A 25,592-nucleotide genomic window follows, 5' to 3' on the forward strand; every position below is an offset into this window, starting at 1 on the left:
AAAATGGCACTAAAAGAAGCGTCAGGCTGCACCTTTGCAATTTCAGCCAATAGCAATCACACTTGTAAAATCACAAACTTAAACATGCGTTAGCCTAGCGATTCTGTTAATGCCGGTGATCCTTCAACAGCAGAAATTGCTGCTGAAACCGCTGCAGGTGGCCCTGGGCCTTACAGGTCCCTTGCGGATGGCTAAAGAGTTACATCCCTATGAGGGATAGTAGTTGTGAATCTGCTGCCTAGTATATACCAGTAGTTTGGCATCTAATGAACCAGATGACAGATGTGGCGTGTGGGGGAGTCATGTGATTGGACATCCCTCTTGTTTTTTCCTGGTACAGGAAGCCAGGATCACCTCACCTCACTACTGATAGGAAAATCATGTGACCATTAACCTTTTCCTAGCCTCAGGTTTCTACACTGCTTGGTGCAGGTTTACCACTGGAGCTTGTGTGTTCCCCACGTGTGGGTGTACCGGTGCCGCACAGCTAGCCGTGTTACATGGCCTCTTCTGCTCTGGCTTTGCATGCTCTGCCTGTTTATAAGTGTGGTTAAAGTGCTGTGACAAGTCATTTCCATCCCACTATTTCCTCCGCTTAACCTACTTTCTCCCTTCTTCACTGTCACTTATTTATCATGTCCTTTTGTGTCCCCTGCAGCCCTGACAAGAGGACTTCCAGCAGGAAGGAGGCACGGTGAGTGACCCGAGCACTGCTCTGCTGATGATGCTTTCATACAACCAGTTTCTGCACAAGAGAGACTGAGCTGTCCTGACAGAAAATATGTCCGTTGTTGCTAGTCTATGCTACTTAAAGGAACACTATCCAGAAATATTTTAACATTTTAAATGCATGTTATCCTATACTAAAACAGAAGGTATTTGCGATTATTCAAATTGGAGTGAGCATATGAGGTGTCCCACGATGCATCACTGCTGAATTAAGAAGGGAAATTTGTTTTTTAAAGAAGAACTGTAGTGAAAGTGCACAGAGGGAGCTATTGCTTGCTCAGTAAAAAAGGCAGTAAGAAAAAGCTGCTATTTCCCACAATGCAAGAAGGTTCACAGACAGCAAACTAGCAGGACCATGGTCATGACATCACACTGTGGGAGGGGTTTCAACCACACAGGCACGCCTGATGATCTATTCAAGAAAGGGTAAAGATTGCTGGTGGGAAAGTGGGCATCAGCTACTGATTGGGATGAACTTCAATCCTGGGTTAAAGTACTTCTTTAAGATGCTAGTTTTCACGGCAGCCGTAGCGATCCCCTGGCTTCAGTAGTTTCAGCGCTGTTTGCTCAAAAAGAGCATTAATATACAGAATTTTGGCTTTACAGGCTGCGTAATTGCACAAATTGGTATTTTCAGAATGTCTTCATACTTAATATTGTTAACTTTTAGAGTTACGGGTTACTCTTAGTAGTGTCCATAGTGAGTTGTGTTGAAAAATCATACTTGTTAGTTATCCAGTCTCTTACCACTTCAAGCATAATCATCTGTTCATAGCCTACAGCATACCTACAGTTCTGCATAGCTAATTAGCCTTGGCTAAACCTCACTGGAAGGGACAGGCTACATTTAAATATACAGCGATAAACTGTATAGCTACTGAAGTGTTTCTGATGCTGAAACCAGGAACATTCACGTAAAAGTTGGTATCCTATACAATAAAATGCAAGTGTACCTGCGTCAACTGAATGGTTGTGTCCCTGGCTTTTTTGTACTGAGCATGTGCGCAGCCAGGGCAGTTAGGACACAGGGCCAGGAGTTTGCTGTGTGTGGTTCACAGAGGTTTTCATTGCATTGTGGGAAATAACAGCTTTTTCCAACTGCCAAGCAAGCAGCTCCCTGTGTGCTTATACTTCAGACAGTGGTGGGGAACGAGCAAGTGGGACGCATATGTGCACGCATTTTGGCGGGGGGGGGGGAGGGGGGGGCAGCAGCTCTGACCTAGCGCCCATTTTTTTTAGCGGGCGGGCCTTTTTACTAGTCCTTATTTTTTTACTGCATTCTACTGTTTCACCACTGTGCCTCTTTAATGTAATTTTGCTGCATAATCAGGAGGTGGATTGTGACATTGTACAGGCTCAACACGGAAAGGCCAGATAAGAGCTCCTTCCTTTGTAAATAAGAGGAACAAGTTGTTACACACACTGATAATGGGGATACAGGAAGCTAAGGCCAGCTCTGCTTCTGTGTGTGACATTTCCTCAGCACAGATCAGTGGGGGACACATCTTCCCTCTCACAACTGCACAGGCAGCACAATCTTCAGTAATGAAGCTTGGTCCACATCAGCCAATATTCACTTCCAGTCTGATTAAATGATTGGATTGTCTGGAAACGGGATGTGAATTCTGCTGCAGACCAATCAGAAACAACCGCTAAAGGTGCCCATACATCTATCAACATGGCAGCTGATCCACCATCGGATATGATAATTATTATATAATGAAAATTGGTGCTGCCAGGTGCATGCCCGTTGGATGATGCAACCAATTCCGGGCCGATCAAGTCGATCGGACAAGCTGCAAGATGTTAGCCCGTCGTGGTCAATCAGGTGCGTGGCGGTAACAGCAAGTGATATTGGGACGAGCGATGAATGCGCAGAGACCCCCGACGCTGTCTACACTTAACTGTGCCCCCCTGGTGCCCAGTACACTATACATTACCTGCCCGTGTCCGCTGTTTGTCTGGTGCTTGTTCAAGGCTCCGTCCATATATGCGCCCCACGTGGTAGTCGGAGTAATGTGTGTGATGTGACACGCACCCACATGTACACCGGCAACCACGTGGGACACGTGTATGGAGGAAGGACTGAGCCTGATGCAGCGTCACAAGGCCGATTCCGGATAGATTTCCGCATGAAATTGATCGGGAATCGACCTGCGGTGTATGAGCAGCCGACAGATTTCTGTAATCAGATTCTATTCGAGAGATTTGCCTCTTGGTCGAATATGCCTATCATTGCTAGATGTATGGCTACCTTAACTGCATTGCTGTTCTTGGGCAATCAGACCAGCTGGTAAATATAGCTCAAACAGATGTGATGTAATAGAACAGCAGGAACAGGAAGTGGCTTCGGAAGAAAACATTAGTCTGAAGAGTCACTGTATATATTTGTATGCTTATGTGGGAGTCTCTTCTGAACAATCACCGATCAGAACAGAATTGACCACAAGATTGTATGTGTGTTAGGCTTAAGCCAAGGTTGTCCAGTCGTTAAATCCATCCCGGAGTACTGGCATGGATTCGACCCTTGAAGGCTGGAGAAGGCTTAAAGGGATACTGTAGGGTGGTCGGGGGAAAATGAGCTGAACTTACCCGGGGCTTCTAATGGTCCCCTGCAGACATCCTGTGTTGGCGCAGCCACTCACCGATGCTCCGGTCCCGCCTCCAGTTCACTTTTGGAATTTCTGACTTTAAAGTCAGAAACCACTGCGCCTGTCCTCGCTCCCGCTGATGTCACCAGGAGTGTACTGCGCAGACACAGACCATACTGGGCCTGCGCTGTGCGCTCTTGAAGACATCAGCGGGATCGAGGACACGGCAACGCAGGCGCAGTGGTTTTCAGACTTTAAAGTCTGAAATTCCAGAAGTGAACCGGAGGCGGGGCCGGAGCATCGGTGAGTGGCTGCGCCAACACAGGATGTCTGCAGGGGACCGTTAGAAGCCCCGGGTAAGTTCAACTCATTTTCCCCTGACCCCCCCTACAGTATCCCTTTAAGTCATCCATGGCAGTGCCCGCATCTGACAGCCGTTGCAACCTGGGCTTTTATTAGCCAAAGCATATCATTAGGGCGATCCTTGAAATGATCATTTAAGAGCCCAAAACATGTGCCAATGCTTTTCTCAAAATGGCTCTTACTTCCTGGATTTTCCACACCTAAGCATGCAAATCTTTGGTCTCAAGCCTGGTACACACATCCAATTTTGATTGGCCAATTTTACCACTTCCATGTAGTATGAGCATCAAAAGATTTTGAACAGATTGTGCAGATAAGCTCTGTGCACAAGCTTGACTTGGTATCATAAAAAAGTGATTCCCATCGGTTAGCAACAAGATGAACGACTTCAGAGCATGTTTGAATTCAGCAACGGCACGACGGTCTGGCGATCGGATCGTTAATGGAAGCACAAAAATTAGGACTCAAGTACGTGACTAACCACATGTGAGTAGTTTCAATGGATCAATTAGTGGTTATCAATCAATTCTAACAACTAACGGAGATTTCTGTCTGAACTGATCCGTCAGGGCGGATTGGTTTACATGGAGGCTTTTACCGATGTTTAGACAATTCTCTGAGTACCCGTTTCCTCGTTCGTTTTGAGTGATGGCAGTTAAGCTTGTGCGTATGGAACTATGCTACATGGCCTTAGTAAACTTGATCAATAAAAATTGGATGAGTGTATGCACCCTTAGTGGTAAGCAATGATTTGGACTGTTTTGTTTCCCCCACTAATAATCTAGCTTTGTATGGGCACTGCATCGTGACGGTCCCTGTTTTCACTTTACTCATTTGTTCTTCACAGAAGGCTTCATCATAACGGTTTCCTGGGGGAAGAATCGGCAGAACAGCCGGTGACAGACATGGCGTACGATGAGACGGACCTCATTGAGAAGGTATTGTTAAATGTGCTCTTTATTCTTATGCTTCCTGCGTGGGAAATCCACGTCTGGGCTGAGCGGTTTCATCCCAGGTTTCTGCCCCGCCCATTCTAGGTAAGGAAGAGGTCAGGGAAGTGTTGCGCTCTTTTCAGTTTGCACCTGATATCTAAGTCATCCTGGCCATACAGGAGCGGATACAGAGAATAACAAAGGCACTTGCGGGTATCTTGTAGAATGCGCACTTACAGTAAACCTCATGACAAGAATAGAGAAGCGGATCTCCTCTTAAAAGAGAACCCCGCCCAGCAGCTTTCAGCAGTGTAGGTGAAGGGTTTTTAGATACGCATATCATACTGAATTGCCCACAGGAGTCCTTAAAGAGAACCTGAACTGAAAATAAAGTCAAAATAACCATACACAGGTCATATTTACCTATTGTGTAGTCTACTCCTCAATCTTTCTCCTCTCCTGTGTCCCATTTGTCCACTGTGATCAATGGAATTCTCCGTCCTCCATTTTAAAAATGGCCATTACCCCATAACCGCTTCCTGGTCCGCACACTAAACTGTAATATCACCCACTTGAGCCATAGGGAAGTATGGACATTACCTTGCACATTCCGTTGTAACTGACAGCTGCTGATATATAACTGACAGCAGCTGGTATATTTCAGTTCTGACAAATCTTGTCAGAACTGGATGGGATCACTGTAAGAAGAAAATGGTGAGCTTCTAAGAAGAACTGATGGCGAGGTAAGTATGTAATATTCATTTGCAGGTACATAATGTGTTTATTTTAAATTATTTTACTCAGTTCAGGTTCCCTTTAAGGTGCCTTTATATTACTTGATTTGCCGTATTGCTAACTGGATGATATGATTATAATGGTCCAAGCCACATCATGGCTGTCCTATTGATCGTTTTGATTGGGTCAGGTGTGTGGCGGTAACGGTGTCCAATATTTAGGCGAACGACAGGTGCTGGACAGTTTCACCCACCTGGAGCCTCAGTGAGTGTGGAAGCAGCGTCTCCTCTAGTGTCGTCTTTTGCCGCCGGGGTTGCCTGTACCCTGTGATCCCATTTCATGTACTGACGTCACATTTATTAGACAGGCCCACAGGCTACAGGTATCCCTGGTGATGGAGAGAAGACCCTAGAGGTGCACACCACATAGGTGAAGTGAATTGGGGGGGGGGGGGGGGAGGGGAGTGGCACAGAGGCACTAGATAGATTTCCAACAGAATTCATGCTGAAATTTATCGGAAATCTGTGAGCAGTATGTGGGCAGGTAATAGATCTTGCTCTGATCAGGAGCCATCTAGTACTGTATGGCCACCTTTAGTAAGTTAGCAACATTGTCCACTCAGAAGCCACCGGATGGAAGCGTGATTGGTGCACTCAGTGTGGAAACAACAATCTCATCAGCTCCAGGAGCCATCAACATCTGACAAGCCAGAGTGACAAACATAGATGCTCCCCAACCCACACTGCTAAAGCTGAATGAGTTCCTAGCTGCATTTCTGGCTATAATGGTTATCATCTGACTATAATTTCCCAAGAACTCACCTGGCATGAGTATACAGAGGTAGACACTGACTATGCTCTCTGATGCTGGTTACACGGTTCGTTTCTGCCGCTCGATTCTCCGCTCGATCGTTTTTGCTGCTCGATTCTGCAGTCGATTCTCTTATCTTTCGCTCGTTTTTCTTTTTCCATTCACTTCAATCTGGAATCGAGCAGCGAAACAATCGAATGGGAGATCAGACATGTGGGAAATTATCCAACCATCTATCTGCCTCAAAAACAAACCGTGTATTCCCAGCATAACACTCCAGAGTTGTCCGGGGTGGTGGCGATTTAGACAGTACAAGTACATTATACGTTCAGGACCCCCCTTCTCATCCTCAGAGAGGTGACAGGAAGTCTATGGGAAACTCACTAGTAATTTAATAGCCACTTTATCAATCAAAGCAGCTCCCTCTACTGTCCTGAAGTGCCGATGTTCAGAAAGGACAGGATGCAGTGACCACCTTTGTATTGACATGCTGACATTCTTCCCAGATGAAGGGGAATGGAGTGTAGTGATGTCACTCAGAATTAGGCATTAGGGATGCTCTTCCCAGTAGCTACCTACTCGTAGCTTCTTGGAATCAAATAGTTTATTACAGCTGTGGGGGCAGGTGAGGGAGGGTTAACTTACCTATGCTGCTGTCTGTTCCAAAGCGCTCTAATCTCGTTCCACGGTGCGTTCCAAGTCACGTTCCACGTCACTACCATGCTTCCTCCTTCCGTGGTGAAGGAGGAAGCATGTTGGTGAATGAACGCAATGTAAGCTTTTTGAGTAGATAGCTGCTCGGAAGAGCATCCCTATTAGGCATTGCCTGATGATGTCATCTATATTTGGGCGCAGGGTGAAGCTGAAAAACAGCTCACCTTGCTTTTGCAAAAGTCTTGGCGGCGTTAATTACTATTCCCCCATCCAGGCTACCATGGCCGAATTATGCTGTTTTTAAAGTATTTTGGGCTGTCTGGTTGTGATTGTGTGTTGGTTGTGTCCTTCTACCACAGGTCGTATACCTGGAGCAGAAGGTGAGCGAGTTAGAGAGAGACGCATCCACCACTGGGGACCAACAAAACCGGCTCCGACAAGAGAATCTGCACTTACTACATCGGTAAGTAGAATCCGAATAATGTGCAAGGTTTAGTTGTGTTTAGGTCCACATTAAAGTGGCTTGTCAGTAATATGAATTGCTGCGGTGGCTTGCTGGTAAGCAGTGTGCCTATGCCATTCTGAAATATTGGGTTCAGTTACAGACAGCATTCATTTTATGGGTCTGATGTACTAGGGCCTGTCCAGCTGGGATATAATATGGTAAGTGATGCAATCTTAAAGAGGAACTTTACCGAAAGATAATGATAGGGGAAAAAATAAATCAATACATTGCAAAGTGAGAAGTTAAAGAGAATCCGAGGTGGGGTTCTGAGAACGTTATCCCCATACAGAGACTGGGTCTGCCTATAGAGCCCAGCCTCTGTTGCTAGTCAGATTCCCCCTAAGCCCCCCTGTGCTCAGCGAGACCCCATTAATCACAGCCGCGCTGTCGATACGCAGCGTGTCACAGCGGCCTGCGTTTACCTCTCTAATGCCAGTCTCGCCGCTCCCCCGCCTCCTGCATCGCTCCGTTCCCCGCCCATGTCCCTTCCCTCACTACTGATTGGGGACCGGAGCAATGCAGGAGGCGGGGGAGCAACCGAGACTGACAGAGGGGTTAGATTGTGAGCTTCTGAGAGGGACAGTTAGTGACAAGACTATATATACAAAAAACTGTCATAGCAACGGCCCTGACATCACCCTGTAGGCGGGGGATCTCCACATCTATTCAAGAAAAGATTTATTGTGGTAAAAGGTGAGTATCGGCTACTGATTGGGGTGATGTCTGCGTATGCGTGGTTCAGTCTTTAGAGAGCCGTGCAGGACGCTTACGGCGACCGGCGTGATTATGCGGCAGGGACACGCACACGCAACTTCACCTAGAGTTGCCGATTACCGGAAACCACCTGCGGGACTAAAGAAGAGCAGAAAAGGATGCCAGGAGACCTTACGGGCAGCTGGAGGAAGCCCCAGGTAAGTTCAAATTTAGTTTTCTTCTACTGCTCAGGGTCCCTTTAATGAATGAATTATAAAAGTTCTGCTATAATGTATTTGATTGAAATAATTTTACTAGGTTCTGGTTCCCTTTAGAGGGGCACTGTGGCGAAAAACTGGAAAATGTTGAAATACATATGTACACATACTTATACTTGTCCCATAGGAAATGCACCATAAACATTTTACTTCCTGGGAATCTGTCACTTACAGTGGGTATTACTGGTATAATTACCAAATCTGAACCTCTAACTGGCAGTTTTTTTAATTAGTCCATCTATTCATGGGGCATTCTCAAAGTTGCTCTTAATTGTTTCCAAAGAATTTCCTAAGATGACCTACACAAATGCTGCCAACTCCTGTCCACACAGTTCTGGCAGCTGAACTGTGCCACTGCCTGCCATGCAAAGAGTGCCTTTAAAAATAAAAGAAATTGTTAAAATCCCCCATGAGCAGATGAACTACTCAAAAACCTGTTGGTGAGACATTCAGAGTTGGAAGATTATAATGCCTACCGTAAGTGACAGCTACATAGGAAGTCAAACATATAAAGTGCATTTAATCTGGGCCAAATGTACATTTTATGTGTGTGCTTAAATATGAATTTTAATTTTTTTCCGCCATTGTGCCCCTTTAATTGGGCCTAATACTTGTGAATGACTATGGAATGGACCAGTGCTTCTCCTTTGACATTTTGTTGATGACCAGGGCACATGCACTAGAAGAGCAGCTAAAAGAACAAGAAGAACGAACAGACGAGGTTCAGAGCGAGGAGACCCGCAAACACCGGGAAGAGCTACGCAAGATGGAGCGCGACCGCAGCTATCACCTCACCAGTCTCAACGCTAGGTAGAGTAAAACATTTCTAAGTTGTTTTTTTTTTTTAATTGCCGCCTCTGTTTACAGTGGAGACATTTTCCGCCACCTCCTTGATCATGAAGGACAGGGGTCGCCAAACTTTTTTGGTCAAGGGCCGGGTCAACATACGTCAGACTGCCGGGGGACCGGAACATACATAAAATGATGTTGAAAAACATTACATGGAATCTAGGTATTGATTCCTCCCAATCGTGGCCAGAGGAGAACTCCCAGCAGCAGCCATTCAGTCATGTGGCGCCCAAAGAACGTCTTTGTGCACCAGACAGTGAAGCATCCCCAGGTGACAACCTGACGTCCAGTTGGACAGCAGTGTCACCTGATGTGGAATTGGATTGTTATACATTTTGTGTTTGGGGGCCAGTGAAAAGGCCTTGGGGGGCCGCAGTTTGAGGACCACTGATGTAGGACGTGTCCAACTACAGGAGATTGGTGACCTATCGGTGTCCCATTAGGAGTTTCCGCCTAGGTTAACTGGATACTTAGAGAGGCAAACAGTGCTCTGCAATTCATCTATAAGCGTCTCCATTTTTAGTGACGAAGTGGGGGTGGTAATTCACTCCCAATAGGAATAAAGACAACTTTTTTGTTAGATGCACTAAAAACATGTCTATTAAAAACTTCTTGTGGCATACACTTATGGGTATGTTAATGCCTGCAAATTGGCCTAGAGAGACAGATGTCTTGACTGACGGATCCAATCAGTCACCATATGAAGCAATAGGAGAAAATATCTTTGTCAGTATAGCAAGAGCTAAAGAAAAAACACTTTATAGAAGGGAATTTAAACTGAAGCTGACTAGCTTTTCAGGGCCCCCCAAAAAGCAGGCGCATGTTCTCTCAAGGTGGATGATAAGCAAAAGAATAATAGTGTGTAAAAAATGAATTGCAATAACTGATATCATTAGAGGGATGCAATAGCTTATTGCTAAAATGCGGACATGTGGAAACACCGCCCCCTGCTGGAAAGACCAATATTACAAAGACATAATACTTTGGCTAGTATTGGCTTTTTCAGCTCACATTACTGATCCTAGCTTCGGTAAAATAAAATTTCTTTTTTGAGAATGAAAGATCCACCAGAATGGATACTTTAGTTCAGGCCATGGGAGAATATTGCATATCCATGCACCTGGCAGTGATTACAGAAACTCCCTTTACTCTGGTGCATGGTGACACCACCTACTGAAGCATGATGGGGCCCCATACCAGTAAATCTTATTCTTCAGTATTTATGGACTAATCTGCTGATGATTTCATGGCTATAGGTGTTTTACACCCTACATTCCTTCTGCAGACTAGAGCTTTAGGTCTGTGGTACGCACCTTCTGCAGACTAGAGCTTTAAGTCTATGGTACGCACCTTCTGCAGACTAGCGCTTTAGGTCTATGGTACACACCTTCTGCAGACTAGAGCTTTAGGTCTATGGTACATAGCTTCTGCTGACTAGAGCTTTAGGTCTATGGTACATAGCTTCTGCTGACTAGAGCTTTAGGTCTATGGTACATAGCTTCTGCAGACTAGAGCTTTAGGTCTATGGTACACACCTTCTGCAGACTAGAGCTTTAGGTCTATGGTACATAGCTTCTGCAGACTAGAGCTTTAGGTCTATGGTACACACCTTCTACACTAGAGCTTTAGGTCTATGGTACGCACCTTCTGCAGACTAGCGCTTTAGGTCTATGGTACACACCTTCTACAGACTAGAGCTTTAGGTCTATGGTACACACCTTCTGCAGACTAGAGCTTTAGGTCTATGGTACGCACCTTCTACACTAGAGCTTTAGGTCTATGGTACACACCTTCTGCAGACTAGAGCTTTAGGTCTATGGTACATAGCTTCTGCAGACTAGAGCTTTAGGTCTATGGTACACACCTTCTGCAGACTAGAGCTTTAGATCTATGGTACATAGCTTCTGCAGACTAGAGCTTTAGGTCTATGGTACACACCTTCTGCAGACTAGAGCTTTAGGTCTATGGTACATAGCTTCTGCTGACTAGAGCTTTAGGTCTATGGTACATAGCTTCTGCAGACTAGAGCTTTAGGTCTATGGTACACACCTTCTGCAGACTAGAGCTTTAGGTCTATGGTACATAGCTTCTGCAGACTAGAGCTTTAGGTCTATGGTACACACCTTCTGCAGACTAGAGCTTTAGATCTATGGTACATAGCTTCTGCAGACTAGAGCTTTAGGTCTATGGTACACACCTTCTGCAGACTAGAGCTTTAGATCTATGGTACATAGCTTCTGCAGACTAGAGCTTTAGGTCTATGGTACACACCTTCTGCAGACTAGAGCTTTAGGTCTATGGTACGCACCTTCTACAGACTAGAGCTTTAGGTCTATGGTACACACCTTCTGCAGACTAGAGCTTTAGGTCTATGGTATGCACCTTCTGCAGACTAGAGCTTTAGGTCTATGGTACATACCTTCTGCAGACTAGAGCTTTAGGTCTATGGTACACACCTTCTACAGACTAGAGCTTTAGGTCTATGGCTACCTCAATAATTGCCTTTCCTTTGCAGAATTCAAGAACTGGAGAGTGAAAATCTTGAACTGCGCTCCCAGCTGCCCAACATTAAAGCAACCATACAGAGGCTGGAGGAGGTGAGTGAGCAAAGCCACTCGTATTTATTTAACCTTTCCTCCAAGGGTCAGTTCCATCCATTCTTATTGTGTTTGTGTCGGTTTAAGAGGATCTCTGGGAACCTTCATGTGGTTGTTTTGCTTGAGAGAGGAGGGTACCAGGAGATCCATGGACCAAGAAAATATAAGGAGAAACAACCAGGAGCTAATAGTGCAATTTGCAAGTACACCAACCTATCAGATGTAGATCATAAAGGGTACTCACATTTTTTGGGTTGCCACTATATCGCAACCACACGGATTTCTCTGCCCCCGCTTGGAATGGGGTCAGAACTTTGATGGTCGAACTCATGGCTTCTCGAAAGGCTACTAAACTAAAGCACACCCTCCTCCCAGAAGAGTAAGCTTATAACATGAAGGGGGGGTTATGATCCGCCCAAGGAAATTAAAACACTTTTAAATTGTTAAAAAGAAGAGCCAATGGAAGGCTTACCTCTCCTGATGAACTAGATAAGACAAAATAATGTGGTGTGAACAGGTGTAAGCCCCTCAAATGTCCTGTTCACCTCTGCCCCTTGGCACATGACCTGAAGAAGCAGGGGACATCAATGAAACCCATTCTCCTATCTGTTTTGTTCAATAAGCTTATTATTATGTAAGTTTGGCTGGTTCATCAGGAAAATAAAGCCTTCCATTGATTCTCCTTTTTAGCAATTCTAAAGTGTTTTAATTTCCCCTGGGCACCTCTAAGCCCCTTATGTGGTAGTTTTGATCACTGCCCATCAAGGCATCAGTAAAGACCCCCCCTCAGGTAGAGTCCCCTGTTCTCTGCTTTGTTACCACTGGCTGTGTTATGGCTGCAGCAGATGGCTGGGATACGGACTCTGGAATCCTTCCCATATGGGGCCAGCGTTTGATTCAATGGCCATCTTCTTTAGAGCTAAAACGCCAGTTTGAGATAAGCTATCTTACTGTTTCTATGTTTGTTAAATGTAGACATGAAGAGATGTTTGTAAAACCTTGTTTTGGTGGTATTTTGTTTTAGGCAACTAATCAGCAGTCTACTCTGTTAAATAAATTCATTATATTTGCCATAATCGGGATCTTCTTCCCTTTTACGCTTTGATCTCAGTAAGTACCATGAATATAGACAGTAATATGCAAGTGATGGTCTCTCTGCAGGAAAACCATAAGCTGAGGGACCAGGTGGAGGACCTCCAGCAGCAGCTAATAGACCACCAGGAGCAGAACAAGAAGCTGGGGGGAAAGCTCTGCAAGGAGAGACATAATCAACAGAAGGAGAAGGAGAGATGCCAGGAGGTGAGGGAGATCTTTTCTCATTCCCACTGGATCTAATTCTTGTTTGACTGAATCCCATTTCTGAATAACCTAAAGCTCCGTACACAGGCTAGATGAAACTCGGCCACGGCGACTGTAAATGACTGCCTCTGTCAAAAATCCAACGTGTGTACTGTGGCCCCTGACCCCTCTTGGGCAGACTGAAAGACGGAACATTTTTCTCCCTACTTACCGTCACGTTGCTCAGTTGGACCTCAACCAGGCAACTCAGGTCCACCATAGGTGTAGGACAACTACGCACATGAGACCTGCCTGAATACAGCGTAAGGGAGTGCCGTGGATCTAACCTTCCTTAGGCCTGGTTCAGCCTATCCAGCCAGTGCTGTCCTGAGTCCTGTGGATTACCAATACACACAGATATAACATAATTAATAGGAAGGTAGCACTCAATTGGCTCTATAAAGTAGCATTTATCAAATTTTCAGCGGTAACACAACATGTTTAGCAGTGACCCCCTTCATCAGGTGAACACCTGATGAAGGGGATCACCCTGACACGTCGTATCACTGCAGAACGTTTGATAAACGCTAGTTTATTAAGTCAGTTCAGTGCCTCCTTCCTATGTATCGAACCTGAACATAAGGCTATGTTTCCATTTGAGTCATTTTTCCGCAAATTTTTACAACAAAAATTTGCATTAGTTTGAAATCCAACAATTGTGAATGGGCTAGTGTAAATGTCATGCAAATTTTCTCATGCGATTGTAATAAAAAAAAACGATGGCCTGCTGCATTTTTTTTTCTAATCCTGTATTTAATTTTTAGCCTGTGTTTTCTTGACAGAAAAAGGAATTTACAATGTTGTCACTAGGCAGAACATGTAAATTAGGGCCATTGCGAAAAATTGAAAATTTGCACGCCATTTTCCTAGTGTAAACAGTGGAAATGTAGCCTTAGTGGGAATCTTCCCTAGTTTATTAGCATTTCACAGGATGGCTTTTATCAAGTGTTACTGAATACTCAAAGGACAACTGAAGTGAGAGGGATATGGCGGTTGCCATATTTATCTCCTTTTAAGCAAGACCAGTTGCCTGGCTATCCTTCTGAGCTTCTGCCTCTAATACTTTTAGCCATAGACCTTGAACAAGCATGTAGTAGATCAGGTATTACTGACATTATTGTCAGATCTGACAAGATTATCTGCATGTTTGTTGGTGTGATTCAGACACTACTGCAGCCAAATAGATCAGCAGGACTGCCAGGCAACTGGTATTGTTTAAGAGCAAATACACATGGAAGCCTTCATATTCTTCTCCCTACAGTTGTCCTTTAATAAAGGTCATCCTGATGGAAACATTGTGTGCTTCACCTACGATAATGTTATATACTGTGATATCTCTGATATAATGGTTATAATACCTTCCTCCATCCTCTCCATCAGGTGATAGAGGAACTCCGCCGAGAGCTGGAACAGACACAACTGTTGCGCCTTGAAATGGAGCAAAGAATGGGTCTGGGAAACAGCGCCGCTCTGCAGGAGTACAACAGCCGCACTAGGGAGGCTGAGCTCGAACACGAAGTGCGACGACTTAAACAGGTATTTCCAGGATCGTGGTTTGCTGGCTTACGACAACCTACAGTCTGTTTCCAGTTGTTGAATTCTGGTTGGCTGACTCCTCTTCTGGCTATACTACTGCCTCCAGCAACGAGCATTCTCGTACATGGTCCTGGGCTTGAGGTGTGCCCACTCCTTGTTATATTCTCCAGCAAAGAGACAGGGACTCTCTTGTAATGGCCGGAGTTATGGAGATCTGAGAACTTGAGCTTGAAAACCTGCCATAGAAATCTCCAAATCATTCAAGGAACTTGTGCGATAAAGGAGCACTATTGCAAAAAATTGAAAATACATACATACAAGATGTACATTTATCTCAGAGTAAAATGCACTATAGATTTTGTCCTGTCACTGTAACTTACAGTAAGCAGTAGAAATTTACAGATCCGACAGGTTTTGGCCTAACCCATTTCCTCATGGGGTATTCTCAGTATTTCCTTTATTTTTTTTAAGAAAACACCCCCTGGAAAGGATTTGTATAAAGATGCCGGTCAGCCTCCCAATCTGCTTGCACGTTTTGGCGACAGTTGGGATTAAGAAACTGCTAGTTCAATCAGTGTTTTTTTTCCTTTTAGATAAAGAAAACCCTGAGAATCCCCTATGAGGAAATGGATTAGTATAAAGGTGCGTACACATGCCGTACTTTTTCAAACGATGGGTCTGTCAGACTTAGACCCTCCTGCGGTGCGGTCCTTCTGCCGACAGTTGCACGTGAGTACAAGCTGTAGGCAGTCTGCTGCTTGTACTGACATGCAACTGTCGGCAGAACGACCACACCACGGGAGGGTCTGACGGACCGGTCATTTGAAAAAGTACGGTGTGTGTACGCGCCTTAAATCCTATCAAATATTTCATATCTTTACTGCCTAAAGTAAGCAACAGTAAAATAGAAAACAAAAAATGTATAGTGCATTTTACTCTGAGAAATGTACATTTTAGGCATGTGCTTATACATGCATTTTAAATTTTATAATTTTTCACAATGGTGGTCCTTTAAACTCTTAATATCTACTAAAACAAAAAATATTGCAGATGGGGTATTTTCCTTTTAAATTAAAGTAAACCTATAGAGACTGCCATTGCTGAACTGGAAACACATTACTGGCTGACATGTTTATCTTCTACCTGTAGTCGTATGCTGGGCATAGACGGTATGTTTTTTTTCTTATCAATCGAGCCGCTAATTTCCGACGTGTCCGATCACCGCATGCATCGATTCCCGGCTCGATCCCCGCGGGCGGACAATGGGTAAGTGCTGATAAGGAAGTGCCCTCGGGGACGAGCGGGAATCGATCCGCGCGGACGAGCGGTGACGCGCCGGCATCGAGCCGCTGGCTCGATTCCGGCGCATAAACGTACCGTCTATGCCCAGCAGACTTAGTCAGTGTCAGACAGTGCAGTCTATGCACTTCTGATGTAATGTGCACGGCAATGGGTATAGTGTGAATGTGGCCTAAGGCAGATCTTTGGGGGAGGAGTGATTATACTTCTCTCCTCACAGATTCTTCCTCAGGTCTCAAGCCCCCCTCTTTTTTTATTCAGGAACCACAATGTTCCCAAGTGCTGCTGGTCTATTGGGGCTACCACTTTCAAGATGGCGGCTGCATCACACCTCTAGCTGTAATCGGCCCTGTGGTATAGTAATTGGAGCTGTTTTTATTGACCAGGCAGCTTACCCAGTTACCAGAAGCTGCAGAGTGGATGACTCTGAGGATTCTGGGTCACCCATCTGAGAGCAGACTGTAGAGAGGAGAAGCACCAACATATCAAATATTCAAGTGTATGCCACAACCAGCACCCTAGTACCTTAAGGGGTCACAAGTCCAAGGAAAACGAGACGGGTCATCACCACACAGAGTTATTAAAGCTCAATTACATTTATTGTAACAGAAACAGACGTGACGAGCAGCATGTCCGTTTCTGTGCTGTTACGACCTTTCTCGTTTTCCCTGGCCCCAACTGAAAGCGACAGCAGCACTGAGGCAGAAGAGGAGTGCAGAGGAAAGAGGACGACTGGGGATAAATGGGAGATTCCCTGGGGAGGTAAGTATGGGGTTTTCTCAACACCATACCACCAAATTTTAGACGGTTTCCATGGAGATGGGCTTTAAAGGGAACGTGAAGTGAGAGGAATATGGAGGCTGCCATATTTATTTCCTTTTAATCAACACCTGTCCTGCGGATAATCTGCCTCTAATACTTTTTGCCACAGACCGTGAACAAGCATTCAGATTATTATTTATATAGCATCAATATTTTCCGCAGTGCTGTACAGAGTATCTCAGAGGGACGGAGAAGCTAATCCCTACCATAGTCATGTGTCCATTGTAGTCTTGGGTCAATTTAGGGGGAAGCCAATTAACGTATCTGCATGTTTTTGGGATGTGGGAGGAAATCAGAGTGACCAGAGGAAACCCACACAGACACGGGGAGAACATATAAACTGCAGATATTGCCCTGGCTGGGATTCGTACCGGGAATCCAGCCCTGCAAGGTGCGAGCGGTATCGGCTATGTCACCATACTGCTCAGATCAGATGTTATTGAGCAAAATCTGAGTAGCTGCATGCTTGTTTCAGGTGTGTTATTCCGACACTATTCACTAGAAACATCAGCAGGATTGCCAGGCAACTGGTATTATTTAAAAGGAAATAAATATGTCAGCCTCCATATAACTCTCGCTTCAGGTTCCCTTTAACAATAGCAATACTAGCTGTTGTGTCTCTGTCAGCACAGTTCAGTCAGAAACGCTTATAATTTTCATCTAACTACTTTGTGATGGCAGCAGAGCAGGATCATCCACCAGGCAACCTAGGCAGGTGCCTTGGGTCTAGTGGGTGTCAAAGGGCCTACCTGCCACCTTCTTTGACCACTCTTCACTTCAGCTTACCAAAAGGACCACAAGGGGGCCCCAAATCTACTACCTTGCCTAGGGCCCATTCTAAGGACCACGGGCTTTACCCCCCGAGTGACCAGGCTAATTTTTGCAAATTAGGGCTCTGCAGCTTTAATGGCTTGCTGCAGAGCCACAGATCCATGCTCACAAATAAATACCCCCCCCCCCTTTTCTGCCCACCAACAGGGATATCTGTTGGTGGGCTCTGACTTCTGTTGGTGGGCTCTGATCACCGCTGCAGACAGTGTTTTTTATTAATTTATCATTATTTTATTTTTTTAATAAAATGTATTATTTATTTATTTATTTTTTTACCCAGCCCTTCCTCCCTCCTCCAGCCAATGACAGCGATCGGCTGTCAGACATCAGCATATGAGAGCCGATTGCCCCTGAGCCTCCATAGGGGACAGCCGAGTGATACAGCTGTCCCTAGTACAGCGTTGCCATAGATCGCATCACTGTACAGTGTAAATAGACAGCAGTTTTGCCGTCTCACAGTCCCCTAGCGACGATTGCCACTGGGAGACTGATGACGGAGCTGAGCTCCGTCATTCAAGCTGGCAAAACACGCCCCCAAGACTTGACGCCAATTGGGGTTACGCGGTCGTAAGGCATCTATCTCTGGATGGCAGCATGTTCATGTAAACCTCAGGCTTCTGAAAAGTGTGATGGTAATGAAGTGTTTATATGCAGCTTTGTTTCTATGACAATGAGGGATGTTTCACATAGCCAGACTGTGGTATAAAGAAGTTAAGCACCGCCTCCTCTTGCATTACTGCCACAGCTGTGATGTCGGTAGATTCCCACATCTCCTCTGTTCCCTCCTCTGCAGGAACAACGCATTCTCAAGGAGCAGAATGAGGAGCTTAATGGGCAGATCATCAACCTCAGCATCCAAGGAGCCAAGAATCTCTTCTCCACCACGTTCTCTGACTCACTGGCCGCCGAGATCAGCAGCGTCTCCAGAGATGAGGTAAGGGATCAGATTTGCCTTAGCAGGAGGTGTATTCCTGCCAGCTACTCCATCTGGGGAAATATGACCCCTCTCATTCCACTGTTACTGGAGGACTAGCTGGTGGGATGCCAGATTTCACAGCACCACCTACAGGTAAAGCAACTGAAGCATTAGTTCCGATGGAATATTGTATATATGCATGTAAAGTTTAACTGTAGGGAAAAAGTGCCCTAAATAGTATCTATTTAGGGCACTTTTTCCCTACAGGAGAGAAAAGCCTCTGGATAATTCTGAGGCTTTCCTCATCCCCCTCCCTGTTCCAGCACCGTGACTCTTAAACCTATTCAACAAGGACTTGTCGAATAGGTTCAGTTGGCTGTGCTCCCGTCTGTATGTGTGTGGCCACTGTGCGCAGGTGCAAGACAGCTCGCGCCTGCACAGTAGCCTAGAGCCCCTTGTGATAGTTCTTCAGTACTGTGCACGAGCAGCTCCATGCTACAGCGCAGGCATGGATGGGAGTGTTGTTGTGAGCTTTCAGAGGGTCTAAAAAGAACTAAAACTTAAATTTTTTGCCTTGCTTTTTTAATGTATAATTCATTTAAAGTAATATTATGGTAAGTGTACATGGTGCATAAGCACACATAAGTGCATGAGTAGTTCCTGATCTATCATTTAGGCGGCATGGTACAGGAAATACTGCACCTGTCTGCCTTTTGGTGGAGACTCCATATGGGAGAGCCAAGTGTGCAGTGTTATGGATTTGTAATGTTGATGGCTCAGAATCCATTATCTGAAAGGTGTTAAGCATATATTGCGCCCTGTATTCACATCGTATGCTCTGCTGGCCACAACCCAGCCCCTCTTCACACTGATTCACCGTATCCCCTCTGTTACCTTACAGCTTATGGAGGCAATTCAAAAACAAGAGGAAATCAACCTACGGTTACAGGATTATATCGACCGGATCATTGTAGCCATTATGGAGACCAACCCAGCCATCCTGGAAGTGAAGTAAGTGTACCTAGCCCAGGAGGAATGGTAACTAACTGCTGGCACAAGATAAATAATATCTACACCGTGCCGTCATATTCTGTAGCTCTGTACTAAGAAGTCACAAGACACGGGTGCATAATACAAAAGTGGCGTACAGCATAAATGTGACCGTAATTAATCAGAATCCATTTATTTGGCCAAATAAGTTGGCACTTACAAAGAATTTGACTTTGCAGTTGCTTAACAGGCGAAAACAAAACAAGGACACACAGTGCAGATATTATAAGTCAAGGACAGTATGTAAGTTATAGTGGCAGTAAACAGGGTGAGAAGCTTATTTTTAGTTCTATGCTGTAATGATTTCAAATCCTAGCAGCTCTATCATGATTGTGGTTCTGCATGTTTGGATGATGCCCTGCAGTCTCACCTTTTCTACTACTGAGCAGGAGCCGAACCATATAGTCATAGATGATGTCCTGGTGGATTTAATGATCACAGTGTAGAAATGCACCATTAATTGTTGTGGTAATTTTTTTGTAGTAGGCCAAACTTTTTCAGCTACAGTAGGTACGCCCTCTGTTGCTCTTTCTTGATGATAGTGAAAGTATTGTTCCATTTTAGGTTGTTGGACAGTTGGTTAACAAATGTAGAGCAGTTACAAAAAAACAATGGGAAAGTTAGCCCAGTCTTTTGAGCTTACAGTCTAAATAGATATGAGAGGAAAAACAATGTGAGGTTTAAAGGGAACCTTAACTGCCGTGGAAAAATAAATTCACTTACCTGGGGGCTTTCCCAAGCCTCCTGCAGCCGTCCTGTGCCCCCGCCGGTCCTTCGGTGCCCTCCGGTCTCCCTCCGCCGCTAAGTTTCGTTTTCGGACGACTGCCAGTCGTCCTCGGGCCTCTTCCGCATTCCTCGTCGTAAAACTGCAGTAAAGCGCGTCCGCATGACGCCAAACGCGTCATGCGCAGGACGCCAAACGCGTCATGCGGACGCGCTTTACTGCAGTTTACGACGAGGAATGCGGAAGTGGCCCGAGGACGACTGGTAGTCGTCCGAAAACGAAACTTAGCGGCGGAGGGAGACCGGAGGGCACCGAAGGACCGGCGCGGGCACAGGACGGCTGCAGGAGGCTTGGGAAAGCCCCCAGGTAAGTAAATTTATTTTTCCACGGCAGTTAAGGTTACCTTTAAGCTGTATATTTTGTGAGTTCTACATTTTGCGGCTTACTAGACTTTGGACAGATGGTGCCCTCAGTCGAATTATATTTTTGCCTGAGTTTTTTTGGTGTGTGTTAAAGGGATTCAACATTTGGGGAGATGTGAATGTGTTGCGGGGAGGGAGTTCCAGAACAGGAGAGAAGCCTGTGAGAAGTACTGTAGATCTGAACATCATCAGGAGGTATTTCCAGCCGAGGGTAGATACATAGGTTGTGGTTGGGTTGGTATCTGGAAAATAGTGAAGAGGAATATGGAGGAGAAATGTAATTCAGCAGCCTAGGTATTTTCTTCTGCCTACGTGACTAAGGCCAGGTTTACACTGCACCATGGACACAGCAGATGCAGAAACAGTGCGCTGGCATGGTTCACATACCGGCCGTTTTGAATCCGCTGTGTTTGCACCGCCGCCCTTCCGCTTTACTGTCTGTCACTAATCTTGAAAGTGATCAGACACCAGAAGAAGCATGGGGCTCTGGTGGATTGTAATAAAAAAAAACAATGTGAATCCTACCTAGCAACAGGAAGGATTCTCATTGGTCCACCATGAGCCACTGATAATTTTCCTTGTTGAAGCATAATTCCCTTTGTTTTTTTTGCAAGCCAGTGGGGTACCCCATGCTTCTTCTGGTGTCCAATCCCCTGTAGTGGACCAAATAGTGGTGGCAGACCAAAATCCATGGGACAAGTGAGCATTTTCCATGTGTGGACCAGCTTAGTGGGAATGGACACCATCTGTTCCCATAGGCTTTCATTGCGTCCGATTTGCAGCATTTGCGCGATAGTTGCAAAAAAATGCAGCAGACTGTGACTTTGCATTTGTGTTCCAGTCTGTGCGGTTTCATTCGCTTTCCGATTGACAGTGTGAACACATCCTATTAACAACATAGGATGCATTCACCGTTCGATTTTGATTTTTCTGGGCCTAATAGTCTGCATAGAACAGGAACCTTTGTAACCTGTTTTCCACACCTGTACTAAGTGAGTTACTGGGAGCAAATTTGAGCCTCCTCAACCTGACTGACCCTTTAGGAACATAATGGAGTGGTTGAGCATTTTGTAATCACAAGAGCAATGTTGGCAAGGTGCAGAATGAACTACATGACTGCAGCAATTATAATATGTACTGGAAGATGCCTGGAAACATTGTCTTTGGGCACCTGTCAGTTCTAGTTTGACATATGAGTTCTATTGTTCTGACTGAATATTAACTCCCTTCTCTGTCTTGCAGGATGCATTGAGTCTCCAGGCAGTTATGGAAGGAGGTGCTGCCCTGCCCATGATCCGGACTGTAGAGGAGGCAGAAGTGAGCTCAGCTATGTTGGTCACTCAAAGATGCCCTGAAGCTCAACCTGGCATGCTTTGATGGTGTTGGTGACCTACCTAGGCTTGAAGGGAGCAAGCTGCTATATGGATTTGAACCTCCTTATCACTTGCACCTTTATCCGGAGGGACTTTTGAGGGCCTGAGACCCAATACAGCACCTGCAGGACCATCCCAGCTTATGTAGAATTTCCATGGATTCAGAGGAACTTAGACTGGATGTTCAGAAGCCCGCCCCTGCTCAGAATGGATGTTCAGAAGCCCACCCCTGCTCAGAATGGATGTTTAGAAGCCCGCCCCTGCTCAGAATGGATGTTTAGAATCCCGCCCCTGCTCAGAATGGATGTTTAGAAGCCCGCCCCTGCTCCTCTTCCCCTTCCATCTCCTATGGGCAGAGCCCACTCCACCCTCACTCTACCGGTCTGATATCAGAATGTATTACACCTACTCCTTACTAAAGGACTAGATCCGAATGTGGCATCCGGGCCACAAATCTGAAGGCGATCATCTGATGGGTGTATGTTTATGTATATATTGCATCAATGCACAATTGTATATATGATGTCGGTGCACATGTGACCTGTTCCACACAGCAGCACAGAGGGATCCAGCGGTAATAATGTTAATAAACTAATTTCTCATGCAGTCTATCTTAGATTGTAGCATCCTTGCTGGTTCAGTGCACAGCAGAGGCACAGTGCTTAAAGTGTACTTGAAGTGACTGGAATATGGAAGGTGCCATGGTGATTGGCTATTGTGCTGATCTGACACAGAATAAGCGCGGGGATTGGAGGCTGTGAATCCGCTATGCCTCCTCTGGCGCTGGGCTTGTTGCAGACTGGTCACATAGCTGAACCAAGAGCCAGCACTACAGCCAGACAAATTACACTGATAAACTATGATAGCAATATGGCAGCCTCCATACTCTCCTCACTTTTGGGTTCCCTTTAATGGACAGCTGTTTCAAAAATTACATATTCTCATTGCCCATAAGTTAATTGTTTTGTTTCACAGCTCTCTTACAGACACCTTCCTGCTTTCTATGGTCGGAGGAAAAGTGACAGCAACCAAACCACTTACACTGATTCCCCCCCAAAATATACACATCACTACTAGTATTCAAGTGTTAAGGAAAGGTTTGAGTCACTCTCTAAACTTAATATAAGAATTATCTATCTAAAAGCTGTTATGCTGGGAACATACGTTGCAACTTCTGGTAAAATCAACGATTATTTTGAACCTGTCTGATCTATTTCTGATTGATAAAGGGATTGATCTTGCAGTTATCATTGGAAAACGATAGTTTTATCGTTTGGGAGCAGTTTGGACATGTACACACGATATAACTTCCTGTCAGATTACCCATGGATTGGACAGGAAATTGCATTGTGTGTTCCCAGCATTACACTATGCCTATTGTGATATTAAAATAACTGCAGTGTGTGGGAATTTTTCCTTGCATCTAAAACTAATCTTCCTCTGCATTCCTTATCCTACCTGAGCAAGATTATTATCATCACTTCCTCAAACGCTGAGGATGAAATATGACCCAGCCTTGAATCCTCTTTTTCTGCTAACAATTGGTGTCACGTGCTAGTATTTTAAAACGGGACTAAAATAAATGATGCACACATACTGCACTATGAATTCCATTAATGTATTTTAGCTATAATTCAGCAAGTACACTAACACTGTAATATGAAGAGCTTGTGGTCACATGACCAGTCTGTGACCAGGCTGTCCTCAGCAGAGCTGACTAGTATGGGCAAGGCCACACCCCACTCTTAGGTCTCTGGTTTTTAATGGTTCTCTGTAAAGAACTACCACAGACCCGCCTCCATAACCAGGAAGTTCAATATTAAAATAAAAAGGACAATTTTATAACTGTTGCATTGAGTGGTAATGGGGGGGGGGGGGGGGAGACCTGACCTGACCTGACCTGACCTGACCTCAGTTTATATGAGCACTAAGGGCTGGTTCACACGGACGCTTGGTGGCGGCCGGAAGCCGCATCGTTCTGTGACATCTCATTCGGGGGCAGCGGTACGCTATCGTCGGCTTCCCGTCGCGATCCGCATTTGTCATCCCCGCAAGGGCACATCAAGCCGCAGTGGCTAGGCGACCCTAGACGTCGCATGCGGCTTCTAGGGCCGGCTGAAACGACGCGTTAAATCAGGATCGGAATGCCGCGTTTGCCGTTAATCGCCTGATGCTAAACGCTCCCATTCACTTGAATGGGAGTGTTTAGCCGAGGAGTCCCGAACGCTTTGAGGTAAATGCTGCCAAGCGTTTGTGTGTGAACCAGCCCTAAATTTAGTTTAAGGTGCCCAGCCGCTGTGGAGCTTCAATGCTCCCTATTTTTAGGAACCCTGATGAAAAAACACGGATATATCATTCACATAACCTTCTTGTGAGTATAGAACACTGTGGATAGCTGAAAGTAGGGATGATCAATGAGATGCAAATATTTTACAGTTTATGCAAATTTATGTAAGCTAGTATATGCAGCTTGAAAATGGACCAATCACTTTGGACTTGATTGGTCCATTTTCAAGCTGCAGGTTACATAAATTTGCATAATCAAGTCCCACCCAGGTTTAAATTGATTGGTCCATTTTCAAGCTGCATATATTTACATAAATTTACATAAACTCAAATATTTGCATACAATTACTCATCCGTACTAAAGAGGCATCTTTACATATGTTCTATACTGAAAACAGAAATATAGATTAAAATGGAGAATCCAGTCAAATTCCTTGTTTTTTGGGGTTTTCAGTGTAGTGGGAAGGATTTAGGCTCATACACACATCAGACTATAGTCTTTGGAAAATGAAAGATCACAGACTAATCTTACCACCCTTCGTGTAGTATGAGAGCCATACTTTACACAGTCTTTTCTATGGAGCTGAACTCCCCATCAGAAAAAAATCTTTGCAAGATGCTGCACACACAGATGCTGTACAGACACAAAAGATCAGTAACTGCAAAAGATCTGTTCCTGCCAAAGATCCATTCCTGCAATTTGCAATGATAGTCTATGAGATTTGCAGATCATCATACACACCTTGTTTAACTGACATTCATCTGCAGATCAGACAATAACCTGCAGCTCTGAAAATCCATCCTGGTGGATCTGATCGGCAGATGAATGTCTGTTAAAGTGTGTATGATGATCTGCAGATCTCATAGACTATAAATGCATTTTGCAGGAACGGATCTTTTGCAGGAACTGATCTTTTGCAGATACTGATCTTTTGAATGTCTGCAGCATCTGTGTGTGCAGCATCTTGCAAAGACTTCTGTCTGATGGGGAGTTCAGCTCCATAGAATAGACTGTGTAGAGTATGGCTCTCATACTACATGAAGGGTGGTAAGATTGGTCTGTGGTCTTTCATTTTCCAAAGACTATGGTCTGATGTGTGTATGTGGCCTTAGAAGCTCTGTCAGGATTTCATCGTCTTTGTCTCCATAGGAGAGCTTTCCCCACTTGTCGGACATTTAGCCATTTATACACCAGAAATAGAAAGACTCTCGGCCCCTCTCGGAACTAAGCAATGTACACGTGCTTAATTATTATCGCC

The 25,592-nt window shown here is 45.0% G+C and overlaps 1 protein-coding gene across 2 annotated transcripts in view; it reads left to right on the plus strand.

Annotated features, from left to right (window-relative positions):
- RAB11FIP3 (RAB11 family interacting protein 3) overlaps positions 1–22,658 on the plus strand; it is a 154,331-nt gene extending 131,673 nt beyond the window's left edge. For both annotated transcript variants that reach the window (XM_068244220.1, XM_068244221.1), the window contains 10 exons: positions 659–694; positions 4,531–4,621; positions 7,174–7,277; positions 8,960–9,100; positions 11,655–11,736; positions 12,898–13,035; positions 14,455–14,610; positions 18,356–18,496; positions 19,380–19,489; positions 21,917–22,658. In XM_068244220.1, coding sequence (XP_068100321.1) covers positions 659–694; positions 4,531–4,621; positions 7,174–7,277; positions 8,960–9,100; positions 11,655–11,736; positions 12,898–13,035; positions 14,455–14,610; positions 18,356–18,496; positions 19,380–19,489; positions 21,917–21,926 — 1,009 coding nt within the window. In that variant the 3' untranslated portion in view covers positions 21,927–22,658. The remainder of the gene's footprint in view (positions 1–658; positions 695–4,530; positions 4,622–7,173; positions 7,278–8,959; positions 9,101–11,654; positions 11,737–12,897; positions 13,036–14,454; positions 14,611–18,355; positions 18,497–19,379; positions 19,490–21,916) is intronic.
- Positions 22,659–25,592: the final 2,934 nt, after the last annotated feature.

The sequence above is a fragment of the Hyperolius riggenbachi genome, chromosome 7 (genome assembly GCF_040937935.1).
Source record: "Hyperolius riggenbachi isolate aHypRig1 chromosome 7, aHypRig1.pri, whole genome shotgun sequence".
In the NCBI taxonomy this organism is placed as follows: domain Eukaryota; kingdom Metazoa; phylum Chordata; class Amphibia; order Anura; family Hyperoliidae; genus Hyperolius; species Hyperolius riggenbachi.